Source organism: Parambassis ranga, chromosome 18 (genome assembly GCF_900634625.1).
Source record: "Parambassis ranga chromosome 18, fParRan2.1, whole genome shotgun sequence".
NCBI classification, from domain to species: Eukaryota; Metazoa; Chordata; class Actinopteri; family Ambassidae; genus Parambassis; species Parambassis ranga.
The window spans coordinates 13,239,412-13,263,324 of record NC_041038.1 but is presented as its reverse complement, the minus strand read 5'-3'; the positions used below and the strand labels follow the sequence as shown (position 1 = coordinate 13,263,324).

The window sequence follows — 23,913 nt, the reverse complement described above, 5'->3', positions numbered from 1 at the left end:
GGTTAACAGGTTATGATATGTTGATCGATCAGCTGAAGTGCTCTGAAAAAGATGAAGAACACTGGAGTTTGTTTTATTTTTACGCTGCTTTACTTCCTATGCAACAGATTCGTGCTTTTATTTTGAAGGCAGGTTCACTTCCGGCTGTTCTTCCTTCGCCACAGGTGGAATCCTCTGTAATGAACATGTCTGCTCTCTGCATCTTTAACTCACACACACCTCTGAGACACACACACACACCTCTGACAGGGAAATGTGTGTGTCCGTGTCTCACCCCCTCCTCCCCTGTTCCTCCCCCCCGGGACTCTTGGTCCCTGCGGTTGTGTTACATGAAACCCTGGTTCACCTGAACGCCACATGAAGACTTTCCCCTCTGCCTCACACATGATCACACACACACCTGCAGGGCATGTTCTCACACACACACACACACACACACACACACACACACACACACACACACACACACACACACACACTCAGCTTCCAGGCCAGCCCCTCAGTGGTCTCCGTCTCTTTGTGTTTGTGTTGTGTTATGACTCTTTGTCTGGTTTGCATGTGTCCATTGTGTGTATGTTCTGTTGTGGTGCATCTTTTTATTGATGCTTTTGTTTTGAAAATATTGCTATATTGATATATAATAGTGATAAGTGAAGTCTAAGGACTGACGGTCTGTCAGGTCCCCTCTGTGCTGCCGCCCTCCACTGTCTCTGTGAAGAACAAATATTAGTGTAGAATCTTTCCAGTTATCCAGAAGAATTAACACATCAGCTTCCTCTTCCTCGTACGTTTCTGTAGAAGTCATGTGACCTGTGTAATGAGGTGATTTCCTGTCAGGATGTCAGAGGTGAAGGAGTCCTGCTCCCAGGAGGAACAGGAAATGAACTGAGGAGCAGGTCTGGCCTGCCTGAGGTGCTGTCTGTGAGTGAGGAGGTTCAGGCTCAGACGGAGGTTCAGGATCAGACGGAGGTTCAGGCTCAGACGGAGGTTCAGGCTCAGATGGAGGTTCAGGCTCAGACGGAGGTTCAGGCTCAGATGGAGGTTCAGGCTCAGATGGAGGTTCAGGCTCAGACGGAGCTTCAGGATGGAGGTTCAGGCTCAGATGGAGGTTCAGGCTCAGATGGAGGTTGAGGATGGAGCTTCAGGCTCAGATGGAGGTTCAGGCTCAGACGGAGCTTCAGGATGGAGGTTCAGGCTCAGATGGAGGTTCAGGCTCAGACAGTCATGTCTCCTTCAGGACTCTTCCTCTCCGGGCCAGGCGAGGCGCTTCATATCCGTGAGCACTTGTGAAGATCCGTGAGCGGCCTGAGTGAACATGTGACTTCATGTTTGCCCAGGAGGTGCAGGTGCTCCGTGCGGGGGGGCTGTTTGACATCACTTCCTGCTCCATTTGGTTAAACAAACAGGCTGCTGTGTGTGGACTGACACGTCAGGATTTGCATGCTGTCTCTGCAGGTCACGAGCTCAAAGAGAGAAAACTGGATCGACGGGGTTAACCTGCATCATAAAGAGCTCGAAGGGTGCTGTGACGAGGCAAGCTGCGAGCCTGAGGCCACGCCTGCTGGCGCTCTGCCGGCACGCTGAAATGTAGGCCAGAGCTGAGCAGGTTACACAAGCTAACACTCATCAAACACCCCACAGATATTTAACCCTTTCTCATACAAACGGCTGAAGTCATGTGTAGCTACACGCTGGAGACCACATGTCAATCAAACACCACCTCTAATGTTAGTGGGAACATTAGCATGCTGGCAGAGCGAGCTAACATTAACTAGCAAAACACCAAACACACCCAGAGAGGAGAGCAGCTGATGGAGGTGACAGCAGAGGTCACAGTGAGGTCACAGTGAGGTCACAGCGGCCTCTCAGCTCAAGGCTGGACCACCTACAGGACGCTGTGCTGTGTGTCCTGATTTTAACCCATGACAGACCTGATGAGTGACAGGCTCCATCAGCTGTGCATAAACAAACACAGGATCGTCCTTCCTGGAAATCAGTCTATAGATCTGATGTTTACAAAACAATCCATTCACATTCGCTTTTACCGATAAAATCAATAAATAAACATGAATATCTTCAGGAACAGCACCGTGTTCAGTTCTTATGGACAGTACACACACAGGAGCTGACATGTTTTCATAGAAATATCAACACGACCTGAAAGTTAACTGTTCGATCACTGCGGATCATCAGCTGCTCATACAGAGCACACACCAGAGTCATCAGAAACTAACAACAACCAGTGTCCATATATGGCCTGACTTCCTGTTTGCAGTTTGCATATTCACGGTCACATGTTCGTGTGTCAGCTGTGGGGAAGAACCCAAACTGACTAATGACCCTGAGTCACAGGCCCAGGGAGCCCAGAGCACCGAGCACCGGGACTCAGCTGGGCTTCAGGGGAGAGGAGACGGGACAAGAAGAAGGGCCTGAGGCAGAAAGAGTTACAGTTCCTGTGGAGGCGGGTCTGTGCTGGAGGAGTGGAAGGACTGGTTCCAGCTGTTCACAGCATGTCAGGTTAAACTGTTCTGCACGTCCTGGTCCCTCAGGGCCCGTTCACACTGGAGAAAGTCAGTCCAGTTGGAGCTGGATTGAATCCAGATACCCAGATACGTTCAGACCTAAATCACACACACGTGTCCACACTCGATCCAGCTAATCCGGCTTGTTTGTTGTCCTCCAAACCACTAGGTGGCGCCTCGTGATATACAGAGTCCACTCACTTTAATGCGTTCTTTCATTTCTTCCGGTTCTAAAAGCAGTTTGTTCCTTTGTAGCCCTGTGGAAATAAACTCGGGGCAAAGCTGTCGTAGTCCGACGGTTGTTTACATACGGCTTTTGTACGCGACCCGGACACTGTCCCCGTGAACCAGAAGTATCACGTCGCTAGTGGGATTCTCTAGCTGCATTTGCGTTCAGACCTGAGCCAGATGTCAGCCGATCCGAATAGATCCACCTCCGAGAGGGGGACTGAGATCAGCCCGGATATATCCAGATACACGTTGTTCAGACTCTCAACTAACGTTTTGAACATAATAATAATAATAACAATAAAATTAATAATAAAAATATTCTTCAGAGTTTCATTAAAATTAGCTTAGCATGAAGCTAACTTCCTGCAGTACTTTATATTATGGGCGGTCATCACATGAAAGAACCTTTGTGTTCACAATGTCAAAATAAAAATACTTGAAACATCATTTAAATATTAAATTTATGATTTGCATAAAATGAGGAAGTGGAAACACTCCAGCAGCCGGACGAGCTGCCGGCTGACTCACCTCTTTGGTTTGGATGGAGTTCAGAGATGTGCAGCTCTGAAGAAATTTCAAAGGCTTCGACCTGGCACAGCAGAGGCATTCCTCCTCAGTGTTACACAAACACTCAGCGCTGTCACACCTGAGATCATCTGAACCGCAGGTCAACACATCACGATGCTTTCTACAGAACCAGCAGCAGCACTTTGACTTTAATATGAGTGACACCGTCACAGCGGGTGGAGGTGCCAGCAGCAGAGGCTGCAGGTCCAGCAGTGTCCACCAGAGGCTGGAAGACGTGAACATGGATCAGTGAAGGTTTCATAGTTCACAGAGCGGCTGCTTGGTGCTCGGAGCCTCCGTGGTGCTTTTAACATTTAAAGCCACATAAACAGCGTTCAGCATGCTCTTCCAAATGAAATCATTTGCATGCAGAGTGTGTGTGTGTGTGTGTGTGTGTGTGTGAGACAGCGCAGGTTAAAGCTGCCACTCACACACACACACACACACTCCTGTTTTGTTTTCTGCTGGCCTGGAGGCACCTGAACATTCAGCAAGTGTCCTTCTCAAAAGGAAGTCCTGATAATGAGGCTTTGTAAACACACACACACACACACACACACACACACACACACACACACACACACACACACACACACTCTGCTGGCTGTGTAACTGGACTCGGCTGTAAACGGAGCATTGTGTGAGTCTGTGTGTAACATTCGAGTATAAAGTGTTGCCGTTGTGTTGGAGGTGTGTCACATCTGTGCAGACGTCAGGGTGAAGTCAGCGTTACATAAGGAAGGTGGAGGCGGGGCTGCTGCTGGACCTCAGACAGCGTGAACCTGAGACGGCGGCTGGTGAAGGAGACACACTGAACTCTGGGAACAATCACGCACTGTGAGCACTTTCACAATCTGTCTGTTGGAAACAAACAGTGTACGATTCCAGAATGAGGATTAAACGTTTTATAGTAATCACTTAACCCTTTAACCCCCACCCCCCCACCCCGCGGGACTCAACACGCTGAAACCCCGTCAGCCTGTTCCAGTAAACACTCTGTTTACCTTTAACAAACACCACCCTGCACCTACTGAAGCTAGCATGCTAACCGGTTAGCCTGGTGTGATACCACTTTAAACCACTAGATGGTCTACTGAGTCCATGTAGTCTTCAATCTTGCCTTAATCTAAACTAGCATAAGAGCTAGTGGCTAGCATTAGCCAATAGCACATCAAGGATAGTAACAAGCATTTCTAAGCTGCTGAAGAACTCAGGTAGTCATTAGCATCTCTGGGCAAAATGGACCTCTAGATTAGCCTAGCATCTCTAAGCTAACGATAGGACCAAACATTTCAAAGCTAGTGCAAGCTTAGCATAGCGACTAGCATCTCTAGAACTGCAAGCAACAAACAATTCCAGGCTAGCCACTATCCTGTGGAAGCAGGTAACGTTAGCTCGCCACAGACTGCACCAGAGTGTAATACCACTTGGTAGCAGTAGATGGTGCACTGAGCCTTTGGCCTCCTACTGGTGCAGCAGTGTGTGTCTGCACAGCTCATGGTGTAACCATGCTAATGATCTGCTCTGTGATCCTCAGCGGTTTCCTCCTCACCCTGAGCGGACTGAGCTCTGCGTGACCTTTGCTGATGACTCGGCTGCAGACAGTCCAGCCTTTTGTCTGAGAGAACACTGTGTCTCTGGACAATGCTCGTGTCTCACGCCGCGATGAGCTGAGACCTCATCGGTGCTGAGAGAGTGTCGGAGCTGTGGGTGGACGATGCTGTGAAAGTCTGTCTGTGCTCCACACTGCTGACGTCCACACATCCGGCCTGTACACCACCAGCACCACCAGCACCAGCACCACCAGCACCAGCACCAGCACCACCACCACCACCGCTACACAGAAGCAGCTCACATCAGAGAGCAGCACACAGGCCTGTGTGTATGGCAAGCCATTCATATCACATTTCCGCCATGCTTTAAACGGCGTTTTTTACTTGCTCAGCCACTGCAGTTTACTCTTTATCAGCCTATCAGCAGAGAAGAAGGTCAGACCACACTAATCCATCACCGATCTCCTGTGCCAAAAAGGATCGCTTCGGTCTGGATCATAGCAGACTGTATAAGCCTGGATACTGCACAGACATCAGGTTTCATGAAAGAAATAAACTGAATTTTGTTTACAATAGCATCTGTTCACCTTTCTTCTTACTTCTTCTTCTTGTCTGGATTGATTTCCATGTTTGACACACTATCCTGAAGGACACACACCACGTTTTGCAAGTTATGGGCGGAGATCATTAGAATATTAGAAAACGCCGTACGGCGTTATGAGTGGCCGTTTGGAAAACGGCGTACGACATTAAACTGTAAAAATGCCATACGGCGTATGACGTGAAAACGGCGTTTTCTGCGGCGTGCGCCGTAAAACACGCCGTTTAAAGTATGGCGGAAATGTGATATGAATGGCTTGCGATATGTGTGTAGTCTGCAGCAAATCCAAAGCTAGCTGCTACATGTAGCATGTTCCTCTCTCTCCTTCATCCTCTCTGTCCTGTCTCCCTCTTCTTCTCTCTCTCTCCTTCATCCTCTCTGTCCTGTCTCCCTCTTCTTCTCTTCTCTCTCTCCTTCATCCTCTCTGTCCTGTCTCCCTCTTCTTCTCCTCTCTCTCTCCTTCATCCTCTCTGTCCTGTCTCCCTCTTCTTCTCTCTCTCTCCTTCATCCTCTCTGTCCTGTCTCCCTCTTCTTCTCCTCTCTCTCCTTCATCCTCTCTGTCCTGTCTCCCTCTTCTTCTCTCTCTCTCCTTCATCCTCTCTGTCCTGTCTCCCTCTTCTCCTCTCTGTCCTGTCTCCCTCTTCTCCTCTCTCTCTCCTTCATCCTCTCTGTCCTGTCTCCCTCTTCTCCTCTCTCTTCCTCTGATGGAATGAAGCGGCACATGGAGCTCACACTCTCCCTGTGAACACACACTGTGGGTGTTAATGGCCGCTGCATGGTGAGGGTGTCAGTGAGTGAGTGTGTAGCTCGACCAGCCGATCACTGTCAGCAGCAGGTTTCCTTATTTAAGCTGCTCGTATTCATCAGATAACAGTCCTCCGTCCGTTCTGCTGACCAGCTGCCGGAGGTCTGACCTGTCGGAGCGCTCAGACTCCACCTTCATGACCACAGCTGATCCTCAGCCATCAGCAGAGGAAGTGAAGGCGCCGTGTGCAGAGGAACATGCTGCAGCAGGTTAGCTCAGGTATGACCTGTCAGCTCACTGACGAGGTGATGGAGGTGGCAGGTGAGGCCCTGCAGGGGGGGCAGGTGGAGCACACACCTGATGCACAGAGCTGCACAGACGGAGCCTGAAGCAGAGCCCTGAGGAGGATCACACAGGTTCTCATCAGTCCCTCACAGACTGACTCCGCCCTCTGATCAGACCAGTTCCAGCAGCAACCGTTCTCCCCATGAATGCACTTACATATATTTATATGAATCATTTGTACATGTGCGCGCTGTCAGTGGGTGAGAGGAGGGCAACACCCCGGCCGGGGGTCCAGAATGCTGCTCAGACCAGGTCAGAGTCTGCAGTCCATGAAGGGCTGCTTCATGCCGGTTCCTTCACGTGCTCTTTATGTCACTCGCTGTGTTTCATCACTCACTCGTCTTCATCCAGCAGAACAAAGCTTGAGCTTCATCAGTCTGAGCTGCAGCAGTGACCCAGATGTCAGACGTGTCACCGGGGAGCCCGGAAATCAGACCCCGTCATGACCCAGTTCAGACCTGAAAACGGTCTTTTTATAGTTCTTATATGAACCAGACTCACACAGAAGAGTCCAGTTCTACTGTGTGAAGAGGAAACGGGGAACAGCTTTTATCTGATGGCTGCTCTTCCTGCCCCCATTCAGATCAGGGTAAATCCCATCAGGACACACACACACACACAGACACACACACAGACACAAACACACAGTCACAGACACACACACACACAGCACTCAGTCTGTAGTTTCAGTCATGTTGTTGAACTTCTCTCCTGTTTTTGTGTTGACACACGTCCTCACTGTAGCTCGTGAATTAAATTTGACTTCAGTGGCCTCACGGCAGGTAAACCTGACTGGAGCTGTGCACGTTAAAGAGTGGAGTGTGTCGCCCCCTGCAGGAGGAATGATGAACCTGCAAACCCAGCTGACAGGCACATGTTAAAACTGCTTCTTATGAAGCAGTTTTATCATTAATTTTTCCAGAATGCTAACCGGAGCACGCCAACCACAGGGACAGCAGCAGCCATGGAGCAAGAGGAAATGCGGAAGTGCGGGGTTGTGCCCCGGAACTTATAGGAAACACACCCTGCCACAATAAAGTGGTGACAGGAAGTGAGATGCTCTATGTTATGTGGGTTACATGTGTCCTCATGTTAGCATCGCTAAGCTAACGCGGATGTTCCTCACACTGGAAGCAGACAGCTCACACGTGTTTAATCCAGAGAACACTTTATTGATGAACGTTTTTAAAAACAGTGGCGTGTCTTTGAGGGCTGAGCATCCTGCTCAGGTCTGAGGGCGTCACAGAAACAGAGCGGCGAGCGGCCCGCTGACCTGATGACCTCAGAGTGAAAACCTTTATTTAAACCGAAGGAGCAGAGACAGGACAGGCTGCAGTGAACAGGTACAAAATACATATAAATACAGTGCAGCACTCATGAAGACATGAGCACATATAAATAGTGTGTGAGTGTGTTTGTAGACAGGAAGCGGCGGACGCCCTTAAACCCGGCAGGATGAAGAGGAGGATGATGATGTTTGATTGGCGGGCAAACGAAGAAAGCTGGAAGTCCCTGACGTCTACACTGCTTAAAGTGAACATATTAATAAAAGAGAAGCGAGCAGAGCTACAGAAACCTCAAAGTTAAAATCCTAAATGCTGAGGAGGTGTCACATGGTTACAGAGGGGGAGGAGCAAAGACCGAAGACAGGAAGTGACAGAGGAGGAGCTAAACACGCTCGTCTCACAGCCCCGTGTCATTGTACGTGGGTGTGACCGCCTTCAGGATGCTCTGTGCGTTCTCCTCCACCAGAGGGCGCCACTTGACCTCTCCTGTCAGCAGCAGGTCGTCTCCGTCCAGAGAGTCGATGAACTGCATCTGCAGGCAGCAGGTCCGTGTTAACTCACACAGCACAACAACACAAACCAAACTCTGACTTCCTGTCACATGGTCAGTCAGTGTGCTCTCATTGGTCCTCTACACACACACACACACACACACACCCTGTCTGCAGGCAGAGAGCAGGCAGTGTGTGTGCAGGATAACTCAGACAGAGATCAGCTGCAGGTCAGACAGAGACTCTGAGTGTCGGTCATGTGACTGCTGCTCACAGTGACTCCATCATGGCTCCACCTGCTGGCTGCTGAGGGGGACACAGTGTTTGTTTTTTACTGACCCTTCTTACAGAACGAACTGAATTGGCCTCTGACCTGTTTGCGGACATATTCCACCATGAGGTCCAGCTGTCGCGGGTCTTCACACTGACGGTTGAACAGGTTCCTCCACAGAGCTGCAGCCAGCACGCAGTCATCAGACAGGATCCCCTGAACACACCCGTTCATGGGTTACATTCATGGAGCTCAGTCAGGAAGCAGAGACAGCACGAACCACCGTCTGTGACGGAGACCCGTTCACAAACTCTGCATCTACAGCAGGTTTTTTTTTTTATTGTGTAGTGTGTGTCTGTGTGTGCGCGTGTGAGTCTGCGTGTGTGTGTGTGTGTGAGATCTCACCTCATCATATCCAAATATAGCTGCATAGAAAGTTTCAATCATGACCTTCATCCCCTCCTTTCTCTGCGTGGCATCAATCTGCATCATGAAAACACACACAGACAGACACACAGTGTTTGTGAGTATTTCACAGACAGAATGACGACAGCAGAGAATCCAGACTGATTAATAATCACCTGTTCATAGAACACAGACAGTAACACCGTGAAGCCCTCATGGCTGCAGCATCAGTGGGTTAACAGTGGGTTAAAGGTCGGGGAGGAGGTTTGAAAACTCAGTGAGAGTCTGCCAGGTTTCAAAGTAAACTCACGCCCTGTTCGCTCGGAGCTCACCCTGAAGCCACGCCTCCAACCAGGCTGTGACTTCGGCCATCATGCACGTACCTCTCTGGTGCTCAGAGCAGGAAGAGAGTGACAACCAGCCAATCCTCCTACAGGGTCCACCCGGAGGATTGATGATGTTTTTATGTTTTATAGCTTCAGATGATTCATATTCTTCATTTAATGAGAAACTGCCGAACTAATCGGTTGCTATCGGATTGTAAAGAGAAGTTACACTAATTTAACACAAAGTGCATCAGAGTGAGACCTCCTACTGAAATCTCCTATCGATCTGTGTATGACGCCGAGTGCTCCTCCTGATTCAGGACTTTAACGTGAACACACCTCAGAGATGTGAGGTGTATCTGAGGAACACAGCTGTAGCTGCACTGGGACTGACGGAGCTGCAAACGTCAGTGTAAATGTTTGTTCTCCACGACGAGGTCAAAGGTCACCGAGCCACAAAACAAGACTAACATGAGGTCAGCATGAAGTTTAAAGAGTGTGAATAAGGATCTACGTCACTGAATGTACATGCTGAAGGTTCAGTTATGCAGCTGTGAAAACACACACACAGACACACATACACAGACACAGACACAGAGACACACAGACACAGACACACACAGACACACATACACAGACACAGAGACACACAGACACAGACACACACAGACACAGACACAGACAGAGACACACAGACACACAGACAGACACAGACACACATACACAGACACACACATACACAGACACAGACAGAGACACACAGACACACACAGACACACACACAGACTCTTTCTGTCACACAAAGAAAAGCTGAGGAGCTGCTGAAAGCTGCCGCCACACCTGGACTCACATCTTCACTACTGTCAGAGTCTGATCTGACACGTAAAGGTGTGGCCACAGACACACACAGACACACACACAGACACACCTGGACTCACACTTTCACTACTGTCAGATCAGACTCTTGACTCCCAAACACAAACACTCTTAGACACAACACGACGTCCACGCTGCTCTCCTGGAGGTACCGTATATTCTGGACTATAGGTCCAGAGAAAAAAAAAAGAAAAAAAAAGAAAAGAAAGAAAAAAAAATAATTTATACCGGTATAAGGTCGATTATATTTCGTTTTGAGGAGTCACAGTAATAACAATAAGAACAACAGGCTGAACAGGTGCACGGTGTGCTAACGTGACACACTGAAGGCTACATGAAGCATAAACACTCAGCAGGTCCGTCATGCAACATATGAAGAACTGAAACAAAGAACAGAACCAGGTGATCAAACGCTCCATCTCACTCCCTGCATCCATCAACGTCACTTCAACAACTCCGCCAACTCCGGAGGTAGACAAGCCTAGAGCGCCCTCTAGTGGCGGTCAGTGTGAAAATAACAAACATGTCAAATTATATTTTTTCATGTATAGGTTGCATACCCAGCCAAAGGACGAAAACACCATGCTGCAGACACACAGCTAACTACACCACAAGCCAGAGGGTGGAGGCTGGTGGAGCAGCTGGAGGACAATGATCACAGGACAACAATGCACCAACCACATGAGGACGCTCCCTCACCCTCACACAGTGGCCTGAGCTTCCATCATCCAGACACACATGATCACAGCCCGCTCTCCTTCTGAGAGATCGGACCCAGCACACGCTGCAGCCCGGGCCTGAGAGCGTGTGTGATGTCACTTCCTGGAGCTGCTCCACTGACAGAGAATAGAGGAGCGACTCTGTGCGCGGCGTCCGCGGCCAGGCTCGCCCTCCGGGGGTTTGGCGGCACTTCCTGCTGGTTGGCACAATTATGCTGACGTAAAACGTTAAGTAAACACAACCTGCATCCTCTGCAGCGTGCAGCGGCACGGACCGAAACCCGAGCGCCGCGCTGCGTCAGCCCGAGCGGAAACGCCGCTAACACCATGAATATTTATTCAACATGGTGACATTTAGCTCGGGGGCCAGCTGCTTTACTTTTGTGGTGATTTTGGGTCACGGAGCCGCTTCTGAGGAAACTGAGCTGCTGTGGAAAACGGCTGCCGTCAAACATCACACTGAAACAACATCATCTGATCCTAAGCAGCGACAGGACGGCGTGAAGGCGCTGAACTCCAGTCTGAGTCATCACTGGAAGCTCACGGTGTTCTGAGGGGTCACACGTAAAATGATTATCTGACTTTAGCTTCTATAAAAAACAATCCGCCTGCCAGCTTAAACATTTTTCTATAAACAGCCTCAGAACTCAGAGATTTTCTGCCTCAGGCTGGAACTGAATGAGTTTAGAGCTACAGAAGAGTCATCGATGAGTAAAGGCCTGACGGGAGGAGAACAGAGTCATCTAGAAAATACACAAAGGAAAAACAACACAACACACAGACAAACACACACAGCTTTGAAGCTGTTCCACCAGAACACACCCTGCTCCTCAGACAGAGGCTGATCATATTAATTGATGAGGATTTCATATTCATGTCATCAACTGTCTGACGGTCCTGCTGCATCATCAACACACAACAGGCAGGAAGTGCGCCCACCGCATCATCAACATATACACACCCAGAACGCTCAGACTTTACCACAGAGACGGAGGTTTTTAAACTATTTAGGTTCCTTAAAGGGATGAATACAGTTGATGTTAATCTGCGTGATCAGAAGGAACACATGAATAATGGGATGTTTTAGTGCTGAGAGGAACCACTGCACACATGTGGTGCATCATCTGTCATCATCTGGGAGGGAGAAGAAAATCAAGCTGTGACACGCCGCCCCGCCGACAGGAAGCTGATGCTTCAGACCATCCTCTCTGCATCAGATTTCGTTGTGATTGCGTCTCTGATGTTTCATTGTGTGTCTGCTGCCCCCTGATGTGATCGGCCGACAGAGAGCAGGTGAAGGCAGCTATATTTAGGAAGCACCAACCCTCTGAGGTCTCACAGGCACGCCGAGCTGTACGTGTCGAGTCCTGGCATGTATGTACAAAATGTTGTTGTTACATGACGCCACAAAAACAACACAACTCACCCCCATGATTTTGCTCCTCTGCTCCACGTCCTCCCACATGGAGTGGACGATGTAACGGCACATGAACTTCCCCTCTCGGCCCTCCTGACGCATCCGCACCAAACACATCCTGACAGGGGACACAACGAGGACAGGTTCACATCACACAAACACACACTGAAGAGCGACACACACTGAAGAGCGACACACACTGAAGAGTGACACACACTGAAGAGTGACACACACTGAAGAGCGACACACACTGAAGAGCGACACACACTGAAGAGCGACACACACTGAAGAAGAGCGACACACACTGAAGAGCGACACACACACTGAAGAGCGACACACACTCAAGAAGAGTGACACACACTGAAGAAGAGCGACACACACTCAAGAAGAGCGACACACACTGAAGAGCGACACACACTGAAGAGCGACACACACTGAAGAAGAGCGACACACACTGAAGAAGAGCGACACACACACTGAACAGCGACACACACACTGAACAGCGACACACACACTGAACTGCGACACACACACTGAACTGCGACACACACACTGAACTGCGACACACACTCTGAACAGCGACACACACTCTGAACAGCGACACACACTGACCACACTGACTTATGATCATGTTTGTAGTTGTATGACGGGCTGATGTGACTGTGTGTTCCACTCACCACACGTGCAGCTGTGCGACCAGGAACCAGGAGTTGAGAGTGTCGGGGAGGGAGCATTCTGAAACACAGCGGGTTCATATGAAGTCAGGCGTCTCTCCAACAAGTAAGAAAGAGCATTGATGGAATATTGATCAACATAAACTCAGGACTGTTTGATAAACGTCCTGCAGCATGTAGCATTAGCCTGAAGCTACAAGCCAACTCTGCAGTTAGCTGGTGAGCAGCAGCGTGTGCACAGGGAAACCACAGCACTGCACTGAGTCATGTGTGGCTGCTCTGTGTCCCCGACTCTGTTCAGTCAGCAGGGAGACCTCGTCTGGGTTTGTGGCCTCGGGGTCCCGCCTGCTTTTTGCAGATCGTGCGGTCTCGTTGGACTCAACAAGCCGAGACCTTCAGCTCCCACTGGAGGTGGTTCTCAGCTGGAAGAGGGTGAAATGCCCTCTCTGGTGGGGGGTGGTTACTCAGGTACAGCTGGGTTCATCAGTGATGGCGGCTCTGGGCTGATCCAAAAGGCCAGGCCCTGGATTTACTGATCTACTGCCCTTATCTGTGGAGGCAAGCTGTTGAAGGAGAACACGGATACAAGCAGCTGGATTAACTCTTCCTCTGCAGTGGCCGGACTCTCCGCTAGAGGTGAGGTGAGCCAGTCGACTTGGTCCGGGCCTCTTTGGTTAGGGTGTCCCTCAGGCGCCTCCCTGGTAAGGTGTTTCGTGGAGGAGGTCCTGAGGTGGGCCCAGGAGAAGCTAGAGGGGTCCCGTCTCCTGGTTGGGGGAGCTGGCTGGCTGGCTACACCGCTTAGACCGCCGCCCCAGTGTTTAATGTGTTTGTGTATTTTTTACGAGACTGTTACCTCAGACTGGACTGTGTGAGCTGGCACTCAGGTTCAGTATCAGAACATCTTTAAAATAATCAGAGGTCCTCACAGCCTCTCAGCTCTCCGAGTGTGTGAACGGGACAAAACACAGAGAGAGAGAGAGAGAGAGTGTGTGTGTGTGTGTGTGTGTGTGTGTGTGTGTGTGTGTGTGTGTGTGTGTGTGTGAGTGTGTGTGTGTGTGTGAGTGTGTGTGAGTGTGTGTGTGAGAGTTTACACTGTGAAAGTGCAGAAACAGCAGAGCTGGGACCCTAACCCTGAGCAGCCACCAGTCTTTCCCTCAGCAGGAGGTTCAGACACACTCTGTGTGTGTGTGTGTTTAAGTAATAATAGTGAGCCAGTGTGTGTCTGTGTGTGTGTGTGTCTGTGGAGGTTCAGACACACTGTGTGTGTGTGTGTGTTTAAGTAATAATAGTGAGCCAGTGTGTGTCTGCCAGATCGAGAAGTGCCAAATGAATATGTCAGGCAGGTGGTGACAGAGCCTCTGAGCGGCCAACAGCTCCGTTTGGACCGGGACGGACAATTTAACCCTTCACTGAGACTTCCTGTCTGAGAGAGAACGCTGACTCACTGTCGAAGAACTCGTCGTAGTTGATTCTCTCCACGCAGCATGTGTACATGCGCAACGCTGCAATCTTGATTTTCTGTGAAAACAAAACACAAACAGGAAGAACGTCAGCGGCACTCTGACAGACAGAGGACAGGCCAACGATCAGGGACTCAGAGTGAGATGTAAACAGTCAGAACCTGAGGAGTCTTCTGTAAGCATCATACCGAGGAGCAGCTTTAAAGTGTTAGTGTTTGTACTTCCATATGAAAAGTAAAGGTACAAGTATGAGCTCAAGGAGCAACGTGCGGCTCAGCCTCTCTACTCTGTATTTAAAGGATCAGTCCAGACCTGGGTCCATGTCATCCAGTGGTTCTGTGGCTGCAGCACACTGAGGCAGCCTGATGACCCGCTGATGAAGCAGCTCCACCACACCTGCCTGTAGTCAGCTGCAGAGCCTCCATCACAGTGACAGCAGAGCCTCCATCACAGTGACAGCAGAGCCTCCATCACAGTGACAGCAGAGCCTCCATCACAGCCTCCATCACAGTGACAGCAGAGCCTCCATCACAGCCTCCATCACAGTGACAGCAGAGCCTCCATCACAGCGATGCAGCAGAGCCTCCATCACAGTGACAGCAGAGCCTCCATCACAGCCTCCATCACAGTGACAGCAGAGCCTCCATCACAGTGATGCTGCAGAGCCTCCATCACAGTGACAGCAGAGCCTCCATCACAGTGACAGCAGAGCCTCCATCACAGTGACAGCAGAGCCTCCATCACAGTGACAGCAGAGCCTCCATCACTGTGACAGCAGAGCCTCCATCACAGTGACAGCAGAGCCTCCATCACTGTGACAGCAGAGCCTCCATCACAGTGACAGCAGAGCCTCCATCACAGTGATGGAGGCTCAGCTGTCACTGTCCAACGTGTCACTTCATGACAGACAGAACACAACTTAATGACTCGATCCCACCATGAGTGAAGAGGACACGGAGGACACGGAGGACACAGAGGACAGGGAGACGGAGTCTCAGTCTCTTCACTCATGTAGATGGAGGTGGAGCAACAGAACCAGGGATCACCATCATACAGCAGGCTCTGTGGCTCCACATCAGTCCCAAAGCTCTAATATTTATAAAATAACAAACACGTCAGCTTTAGTTTGCAAAAGTACAACACAACCTCACACGCACCACAACGTCCAGCACATACAGAGCTCCTTCTTACTGAATGATCATCCTCCAATATCTCTCGCTGTAGAATCACTGAGTTAACAATGTAGCTAATGAACAGAACTAGCTCATTATCCACATGATGAGACTGAACAACAACACAACACTGCAGCCGACTCATCAGCAACACACACGCTGAGAACCCTCCTCGGCCTCCACCTGCAGTCTGAGCACACACGTCTTTACGCTCTGGGGTGGAGCATGTTAACCATTCAGTGACAGGATGCAGCTCTGTGCCACTGTCACAGTGTTGTGTTATATTTAGCTTCATCACAAACATGTCCCGCTGGTCCGGATCACATCATCCCGACCCGTGAGTGACAGCTCATACAGCAGCTGTGCGAGCGGAACAGACCTCAGACCCGACCCGACGCCGGGTTCTGTTTTGGTGTTGGTGTGTTTACGTGTTGTGTGGAACATTCCTGGCTGACGGCCTTTAATTTAAACTCCCTGCTGGGAGGTCACAGCTCCGATATCCTCCTCTGACCACACACACAGACACACACACACACAGAGACACACAGACACACAGACACACACAGACACACACACAGAGAGACACAGAGACACACACACACAGACACAGACACACACAGAGAGACACAGAGACACACACACACACAGAGACACACAGACACACACACACACAGACACACACACACACAGAGACACACAGACACACAGAGACACACAGACACACACAGAGACACACAGACACACAGAGACATAGACACAGAGACGTACACACACACACACACAGAGAGACACAGAGACAGATACAGATACACACAGACAGATACACACAGACACACACAGACATAGACACAGAGACACACACAGACACACACACAGAGAGACACAGAGACAGATACAGATACACACAGACAGACACACACAGACATAGACACAGAGACACACACAGAGAGACACAGAGACACACAGACACACACAGAGACACACAGAGACACACAGAGACATAGACACACAGAGACACAGACACACAGAGACACAGACACACACAGACATAGACACAGAGACAGACACACACAGACATAGACACAGAGACACACAGAGACACACAGACACACACACACAGACACACACAGACATAGACACAGAGACACACAGACACACACAGTCAGACACAGTCAGACACACACAGTCAGACACAGCGCCACCTGCTGCTTGTTTTATTACATGTTTTCTGTGCATTAACTTTGTGTCACATAACCAGGACAGGTTCAGCCGTCACTGTGTTTGATGACATCAGCACGGTGTCATCATTAACCCTTTAAAGACAGTCAGGTCTTTTCTACTGTCTTACACATCTCAGCATCCTAACTGTCTTCTGCAGGGACTGACCCGATGACGGCAGACTCTCTCCTCACACACACACCACCTTCAGCTGCCACCTGTCCCTCCTGACTCCGCCCTCCTCTCCATCACTCACCCATTTGTTGTATTTGAGCGGCCCGGTGAAACCCATGGCCTCTATGAACTTGGTGAAGGCCCCGACCTCCTCCTCCATGTGCTGGGGCGTCTCCTTCACATTACAGTGCTGAAGGACAGAAACAGAGGAGTGAGAGGAGCTCTGAAATAAACAGACACACACTCTCATTAAATCCACTTCAGTGACGACACACACCTGCACAGCCTGGCCTTTACAGCAGAGAGCAGCTGCTGAGTGAATTCATACAGTGACCTACTCTGAGCTGCATGTTGTCTTCATGCTTTGACAGTTTTATTACCGTCCCCCTTCACCAGGACGTGCAGATGTTTCACTTTAAACCTCTGAAATGTCGTGTTTGCTGCTCACTTTAATCCTGATTTAAAAACACTGACGCAGCTGCAGGGACGTTTTAATTATTACAGAGCAGGCAGAGGGACCTTTAAAGCTACGAACACAAGGGGAGTCAGTGATGTCATCAGCTTTAAACCTGTGTTTAAACAGATCAACAGACTCAACACATAAACACGGAAAGAAAAGAGAAATGAAAAAAAGCTAACGTTTCCCATGGTCCTTGAACGCATCGCTTCAGTAGATAACCTCAGTTTAAACTACATATGTTACAGTTTAAGTGTTTGCTGTCACAAGATTCTGTAAAAGAAACTAAAAGCTCAGCAGGAAGCCATGATGGACTGACACCTGTCACATGACCAACATTCAGAGAGTACCTGTGTGACCTGCAGCTGTCCAGAGCTCGTACAGGACAAGCTGTCAAAACACAAACAGCGGGCAGAGCTGCTGTTTTTTCACTGCTGGTAACATATGTTTAGTTTATTAATGTATTTAACATGTGCTGTTTGTGCAGAGCTGTCGGACTCTGTGTGTGTGTGTGTCCTGTTACCTGTGTGTGTGTCCCGTTACCTGTGTGTGTGTGTGTGTCCTGTTACCTGTGTGCTGATGTGCAGCGTCCGACACGCTGCGGAGCAGGGAGAGCAGCCTCGGCCCAGCTGGCAGGCTGCTAAGGGTCTGAAACAGGCGTCCTGATCCAAAGCCTGGAGACACACACAGTTCAGACACACACAGTTCAGACACACACAGTTCAGACACACACAGTTCAGACACACACAGTTCAGACACACACAGTTCAGACACACAACGATAACAGCGAGTGTTCAGAGTTTAACATCAGAACCACAGGGTCCATCTTTGGGTCTTTATGTTGGGTTTTTTGACATCACAGTAAAATAAATGTCTGAGTTTTGGGTCAAACATGTTTCTTCTCTTTTTTTGACTTTTTACTGTCACTGATCACTTTAATGGATCCAACCAGCAGATTAGTGAACACTGACAGGAGCCGAGTGTTTGATGCGGAGCTCCTCTGAGCACAGCTGAGGAAGAACAAACACACTGGAGCTTAATATATGAAGTCTTCTGAACAGTAACCCTGTGGGACCAGTCCATCCCTCAGCCCGGGTAATCCACTAAACACCCCGAACACACACCAGGAGCACAGAATACCCTCATCTTCATCTTCATCTTCATCACACCGTGCCCCCCCCCCCTCTCATGTGCTGTGTGAACTTAGCTCAGCTCCCATTAGCCAGCTAAGCTAACGCTAGCTGTTACCTTCCCGCAGGCGGCTCTGGACGCGGACGCGCGGACAAGGCTCCTGGCGGCGAACTGCAGCGGCCGCCGGTACATGACTGCACGAAGTCCCGGTGTGACAGCGAAAGAGCGGGCTGCCGCTTCACTGCAGCTCCCCGCGATGAAACCTGCAAGTTTTGTAACACCACTGCCCACCACCCCCTCTGCAATGTCAACGGAATCTGTTCCACGCCGAAAACTGTCCGGGCAGGAACCCGGAGGGGCGAAGAAAAGGTCCGCTCTGACTGCGCGGCGAACTCAGGGGCCGGGCGATGACGCGCATGCGCATGTAAATAAATAAATAATCAAATAAAATTCCTCTTTGTTGAATTCTGGCTTCAAAATACAAGTGTTGTGTTTGTTGTGTTACTGTAGTTTAAACCCAGTGTGCAGAAACATGAGAGGTGACGCTGCTGTGCAGTGTGTGTTTTCGTTGTGAACAGCTGACGTCATGTTCACTTTGTGTGAAGCTGGAGTTTCCCCCTGCGGAGTGTCTGACAGGCCCCGGGCATTAATGCTAACCTCCACAGCAGCTACACAATGAGCTGTGTGAGCTGAAACACAACACAAGACACACACACACAGACACACACACACAGACAGACACACACACACAGACACACACACACAGACACACACACACACACAGACACACACACACACACACAGACACAGACACACACACACAGACACAGACACACACACAGAGACAGACACACACACACAGACACACACACACAGACACACACACACACAGACACAGACACACACACACACACACACAGACACAGACACACAGACACACACACACACACAGACACAGACACACACACACAGACACACAGACACAGACACACACACAGACACACACACACACAGACACAGACACACACACAGACACACACACACACAGACACACAGACACACACACACAGACACACACACACACACACAGACACACACAGAGACACACACAGACAGCACACACACACAGACAGACACACAGACACACACACAGACACACACACACAGACACACAGACACACACACACAGACACACACACACACACACACACAGACACACACAGACACACACACACAGACACACACACAGACACACACACAGACACACACACACACAGACACAGACACACACACAGACACACACACACACACACAGACACACACACACAGACACACAGACACAGACACACACACAGACACACACACACACAGACACACAGACACAGACACACACACACAGACACACACACACACACACAGACACAGACACACACAGAGACACACACAGACACACAGACACACACACACAGACAGACACACAGACACACACACAGACACACACACACAGACACACAGACACACACACACAGACACACACACACACACACAGACACACACACAGACACACAGACACAGACACACACACAGACACACACACACAGACACAGACACACACACCAGACACACAGACACACAGACACAGACACACACACACAGACACACACACACAGACAGACACACAGACACACACACAGACACACACACACAGACACACAGACACACACACACAGACACACACACAGACACACACAGACACACACATACAGAGACACACAGACACACACACAGACACACACACACAGAGACACAGACACACACACAGACACACACACACACACATCAGCCTCTGTTTCAGACATTAAATGTGCCACCAGATAAAATTACAGGTTTAAAATGTCGTTTATAATGTTGGTCCCTTAAGACGCCCCTCAGGGGTCACATGGTGTGTTTATATAAAACGGTGCTAATGGATCAATAAATCAACAGTCCACACATTAATAACCAGAGGAAGCAGATTGATAAATAGAGGAGTAAAGTGGGGAAATGACTTCATAAACTGTGTGCGTGGATTAATGAGACCTGACCCACCAGGTGAGCGCTCTGCAGCTCATCAGAGTCTCCGGCTCCTCCGAGGGATCCACAGCTGCCTCCAGGCCAGCCAGGAGACATCGCCCCCCCCATACCAGTCAGCTGATCTGTCCTGAGAGCTGCTCCTGTCCCCCAGGGACAGCCTCTGCTCTGCTGTGAGCATCTGACATGATGACACAAATATGGCGTGACCACAGAAATGCACCCTGTGTGTGTCTGTGTCTCTGTGTCTGTGTCTCTGTGTGTGTCTGTGTGTGTCTCTCTCTGTGTGTGTCTGTGTGTGTGTGTGTGTGTGTGTGTCTGTGTGTGTCTCTGTGTGTGTCTCTGTGTGTGTGTCTCTGTGTGTCTCTGTGTGTGTCTCTGTGTGTGTGTCTCTGTGTGTGTCTGTGTGTGTCTCTCTCTGTGTGTGTCTGTGTGTGTGTGTGTGTGTGTCTGTGTGTGTCTCTGTGTGTGTCTCTGTGTGTGTCTCTGTGTGTCTCTGTGTGTGTCTCTGTGTGTGTGTCTCTGTGTGTGTCTGTGTGTGTGTCTGTGTGTGTCTCTGTGTGTCTCTGTGTGTGTCTCTGTGTGTGTGTGTGTGTGTCTGTGTGTGTCTCTGTGTGTGTCTCTGTGTGTGTGTCTCTGTGTGTCTCTGTGTGTGTCTCTGTGTGTGTGTCTGTGTGTGTCTGTGTGTGTCTCTGTGTCTCTGTGTGTCTCTGTGTGTGTCTCTGTGTGTCTCTGTGTGTGTCTCTGTTGTGTGTCTCTGTGTGTGTCTCTGTGTGTGTCTCTGTGTGTGTCTCTGTGTGTGTGTCTCTGTGTGTCTCTGTGTGTGTGTCTCTGTGTGTCTCTGTGTGTGTCTCTGTGTGTGTGTCTCTGTGTGTGTCTGTGTGTGTCTCTCTCTGTGTGTGTCTGTGTGTGTGTGTGTGGGTGTGTGTCTGTGTGTGTCTCTGTGTGTGTCTCTGTGTGTGTGTCCTCTGTGTGTCTCTGTGTGTGTCTCTGTGTGTGTGTCTCTGTGTGTGTCTGTGTGTGTCTCTCTCTGTGTGTGTCTGTGTGTGTGTGTGTGTGCTGTGTGTGTCTGTGTGTGTCTCTGTGTGTGTCTCTGTGTGTGTGTCTCTGTGTGTCTCTGTGTGTGTCTCTGTGTGTGTCTCTGTGTGTGTCTGTGTGTGTGTCTGTGTGTGTCTCTGTGTGTCTCTGTGTGTGTCTCTGTGTGTGTGTGTGTGTGTCTGTGTGTGTCTCTGTGTGTGTCTCTGTGTGTGTGTCTCTGTGTGTCTCTGTGTGTGTCTCTGTGTGTGTGTCTGTGTGTGTCTGTGTGTGTCTCTGTGTCTCTGTGTGTCTCTGTGTGTGTCTCTGTGTGTCTCTGTGTGTGTCTCTGTGTGTGTCTCTGTGTGTGTCTCTGTGTGTCTCTGTGTGTGTCTCTGTGTGTGTGTCTCTGTGTGTCTCTGTGTGTGTCTCTGTGTGTGTCTCTGTGTGTGTGTGTGTGTGTGTCTGTGTGTGTCTCTGTGTGTCTCTGTGTGTGTCTCTGTGTGTGTCTCTGTGTGTGTCACTGTGTCTGTGTGTGTCTCTGTGTGTGTCTCTGTGTGTGTGTGTGTGTGTGTCTGTGTGTGTCTCTGTGTGTGTGTGTGTGTGTTTGTGTCTGTGTGTGTCTCTGTGTGTGTCTGTGTGTGTCTCTGTGTGTGTCTCTGTGTGTCTCTGTGTGTGTCTCTGTGTGTGTGTCTCTGTGTGTCTCTGTGTGTGTCTCTGTGTGTGTCTCTGTGTGTGTGTGTATGTGTGTGTGTCTGTGTGTGTCTCTGTGTGTCTCTGTGTGTGTCTCTGTGTGTGTCTGTGTGTGTGTCTCTGTGTCTGTGTGTGTCTCTGTGTGTGTCTCTGTGTGTGTGTGTGTGTGTCTGTGTGTGTCTCTGTGTGTGTGTGTGTCTCTGTGTGTGTCTGTGTGTGTCTGTGTGTGTCTCTGTGTGTGTCTGTGTGTGTCTGTGTCTCTGTGTGTCTCTGTGTGTGTCTCTGTGTGTGTCTCTGTGTGTGTGTGTGTCTCTGTGTGTGTCTCTGTGTGTGTGTCTGTGTGAGAGAGTGTGTGTCTCTGTGTGTGTGTCTGTGTGTGTCTCTGTGTGTGTCTCTGTGTGTGTCTCTGTGTGTCTCTGTGTGTGTCTCTGTGTGTGTCTCTGTGTGTGGTGTCTGTGTGTGTGTCTGGTGGTGTCTCTGTGTGTCTCTGTGTGTGTCTCTGTGTGTTCTCTGTGTGTGTGTGTCTGTGTGTGTGTCTGTGTGTGTCTGTGTGTGTGTCTGTGTGTGTGTCTGTGTGTGTCTCTGTGTGTCTGTGTGTGTTCTCTGTGTGTGTCTCTGTGTGTGTCTCTGTGTGTCTCTGTGTGTGTCTCTGTGTGTGTGTCTCTGTGTGTGTCTGGTGTGTGTCTGTGTGTGTCTCTGTGTGTCTCTGTGTGTGTCTCTGTGTGTGTGTGTGTGTCTGTGTGTGTCTCTGTGTGTGTCTCTGTGTGTGTGTCTCTGTGTGTCTCTGGTGTGTCTCTGTGTGTGTCTGTGTGTGTTGTGTTGTTCTGTGTCTCTGTGTGTCTCTGTGTGTCTCTGTGTGTGTCTCTGTGTGTGTCCTCTGTGTGTGTCTCTGTTGTGTCTCTGTGTGTGTCTCTGTGTGTGTGTCTCTGTGTGTCTCTGTGTGTGTCTCTGTGTGTGTCTCTGTGTGTTGTGTGTGTGTGTGTCTGTGTGTGTCCTCTGTGTGTCTCTGTGTGTGTCTCTGTGTGTGTCTCTGGTGTGTGTCACTGTGTCTGTGGGTGTCCTCGGTGTGTGTCTCTGTGTGTGTGTGTGTGTGTGTCTGTGTGTGTCTCTGGTGTGTGTGTGTGTTGTGTGTGTCTGTGTGTGTCTCTGTCTGTGTTGTCTGTGTGTGTCTCTGTGTGTGTCTCTGTGTGTCTCTGTGTGTGTCTCGTTGTGTGTGTCTCTGTGTGTCTCTGTGTGTGTCTCTGTGTGTCTCTGTGTGTGTGTTGGTAGTGTGTGTGTCTGTGTGTCTCTGTGTGTCTCTGTGTGTGTCTCTGTGTGTGTGTCTGTGTGTGTGTCTCTGTGTCTGTGTGTGTCTCTGTGTGTGTCTCTGTGTGTGTGTGTGTGTGTCTGTGTGTGTCTCTGTGTGTGTGTGTGTCTCTGTGTGTGTCTGTGTGTGTCTGTGTGTGTCTCTGTGTGTGTCTGTGTGTGTCTGTGTCTCTGTGTGTCTCTGTGTGTG

General features: G+C 49.8%; 1 protein-coding gene across 1 annotated transcript; it reads right to left on the bottom strand.

The window, feature by feature from the left end:
* Nucleotides 1-7,711: 7,711 nt before the first annotated feature.
* uqcc1 (ubiquinol-cytochrome c reductase complex assembly factor 1) lies at nt 7,712-18,970 on the bottom strand. Its single transcript, XM_028429729.1, has 9 exons — nt 18,759-18,970; nt 18,080-18,184; nt 17,136-17,243; nt 14,475-14,547; nt 13,033-13,090; nt 12,365-12,473; nt 9,018-9,095; nt 8,715-8,828; nt 7,712-8,382 (listed from the first exon to the last, which is right to left on the bottom strand). Exons 1-9 carry the CDS (start codon nt 18,831-18,833, stop codon nt 8,248-8,250), a joined length of 855 nt encoding a protein of 284 aa, XP_028285530.1. The 5' UTR covers nt 18,834-18,970; the 3' UTR covers nt 7,712-8,247.
* Nucleotides 18,971-23,913: the final 4,943 nt, after the last annotated feature.

Excerpts from the sequence above, each read along its gene's own strand:
- uqcc1 (XM_028429729.1), bottom strand. The coding sequence starts at position 18,833 with ATGTACCGGCGGCCGCTGCAGTTCGCCGCCAGGAGCCTTGTCCGCGCG. Across the intron at positions 13,091-14,474 it reads CTACGACGAGTTCTTCGACA|AATGCTCCCTCCCCGACACT; the intron begins GTGAGTCAGCGT and ends GCTGTGTTTCAG. Across the intron at positions 8,383-8,714 it reads TGGAATATGTCCGCAAACAG|ATGCAGTTCATCGACTCTCT; the intron begins GTCAGAGGCCAA and ends TGCTGCCTGCAG.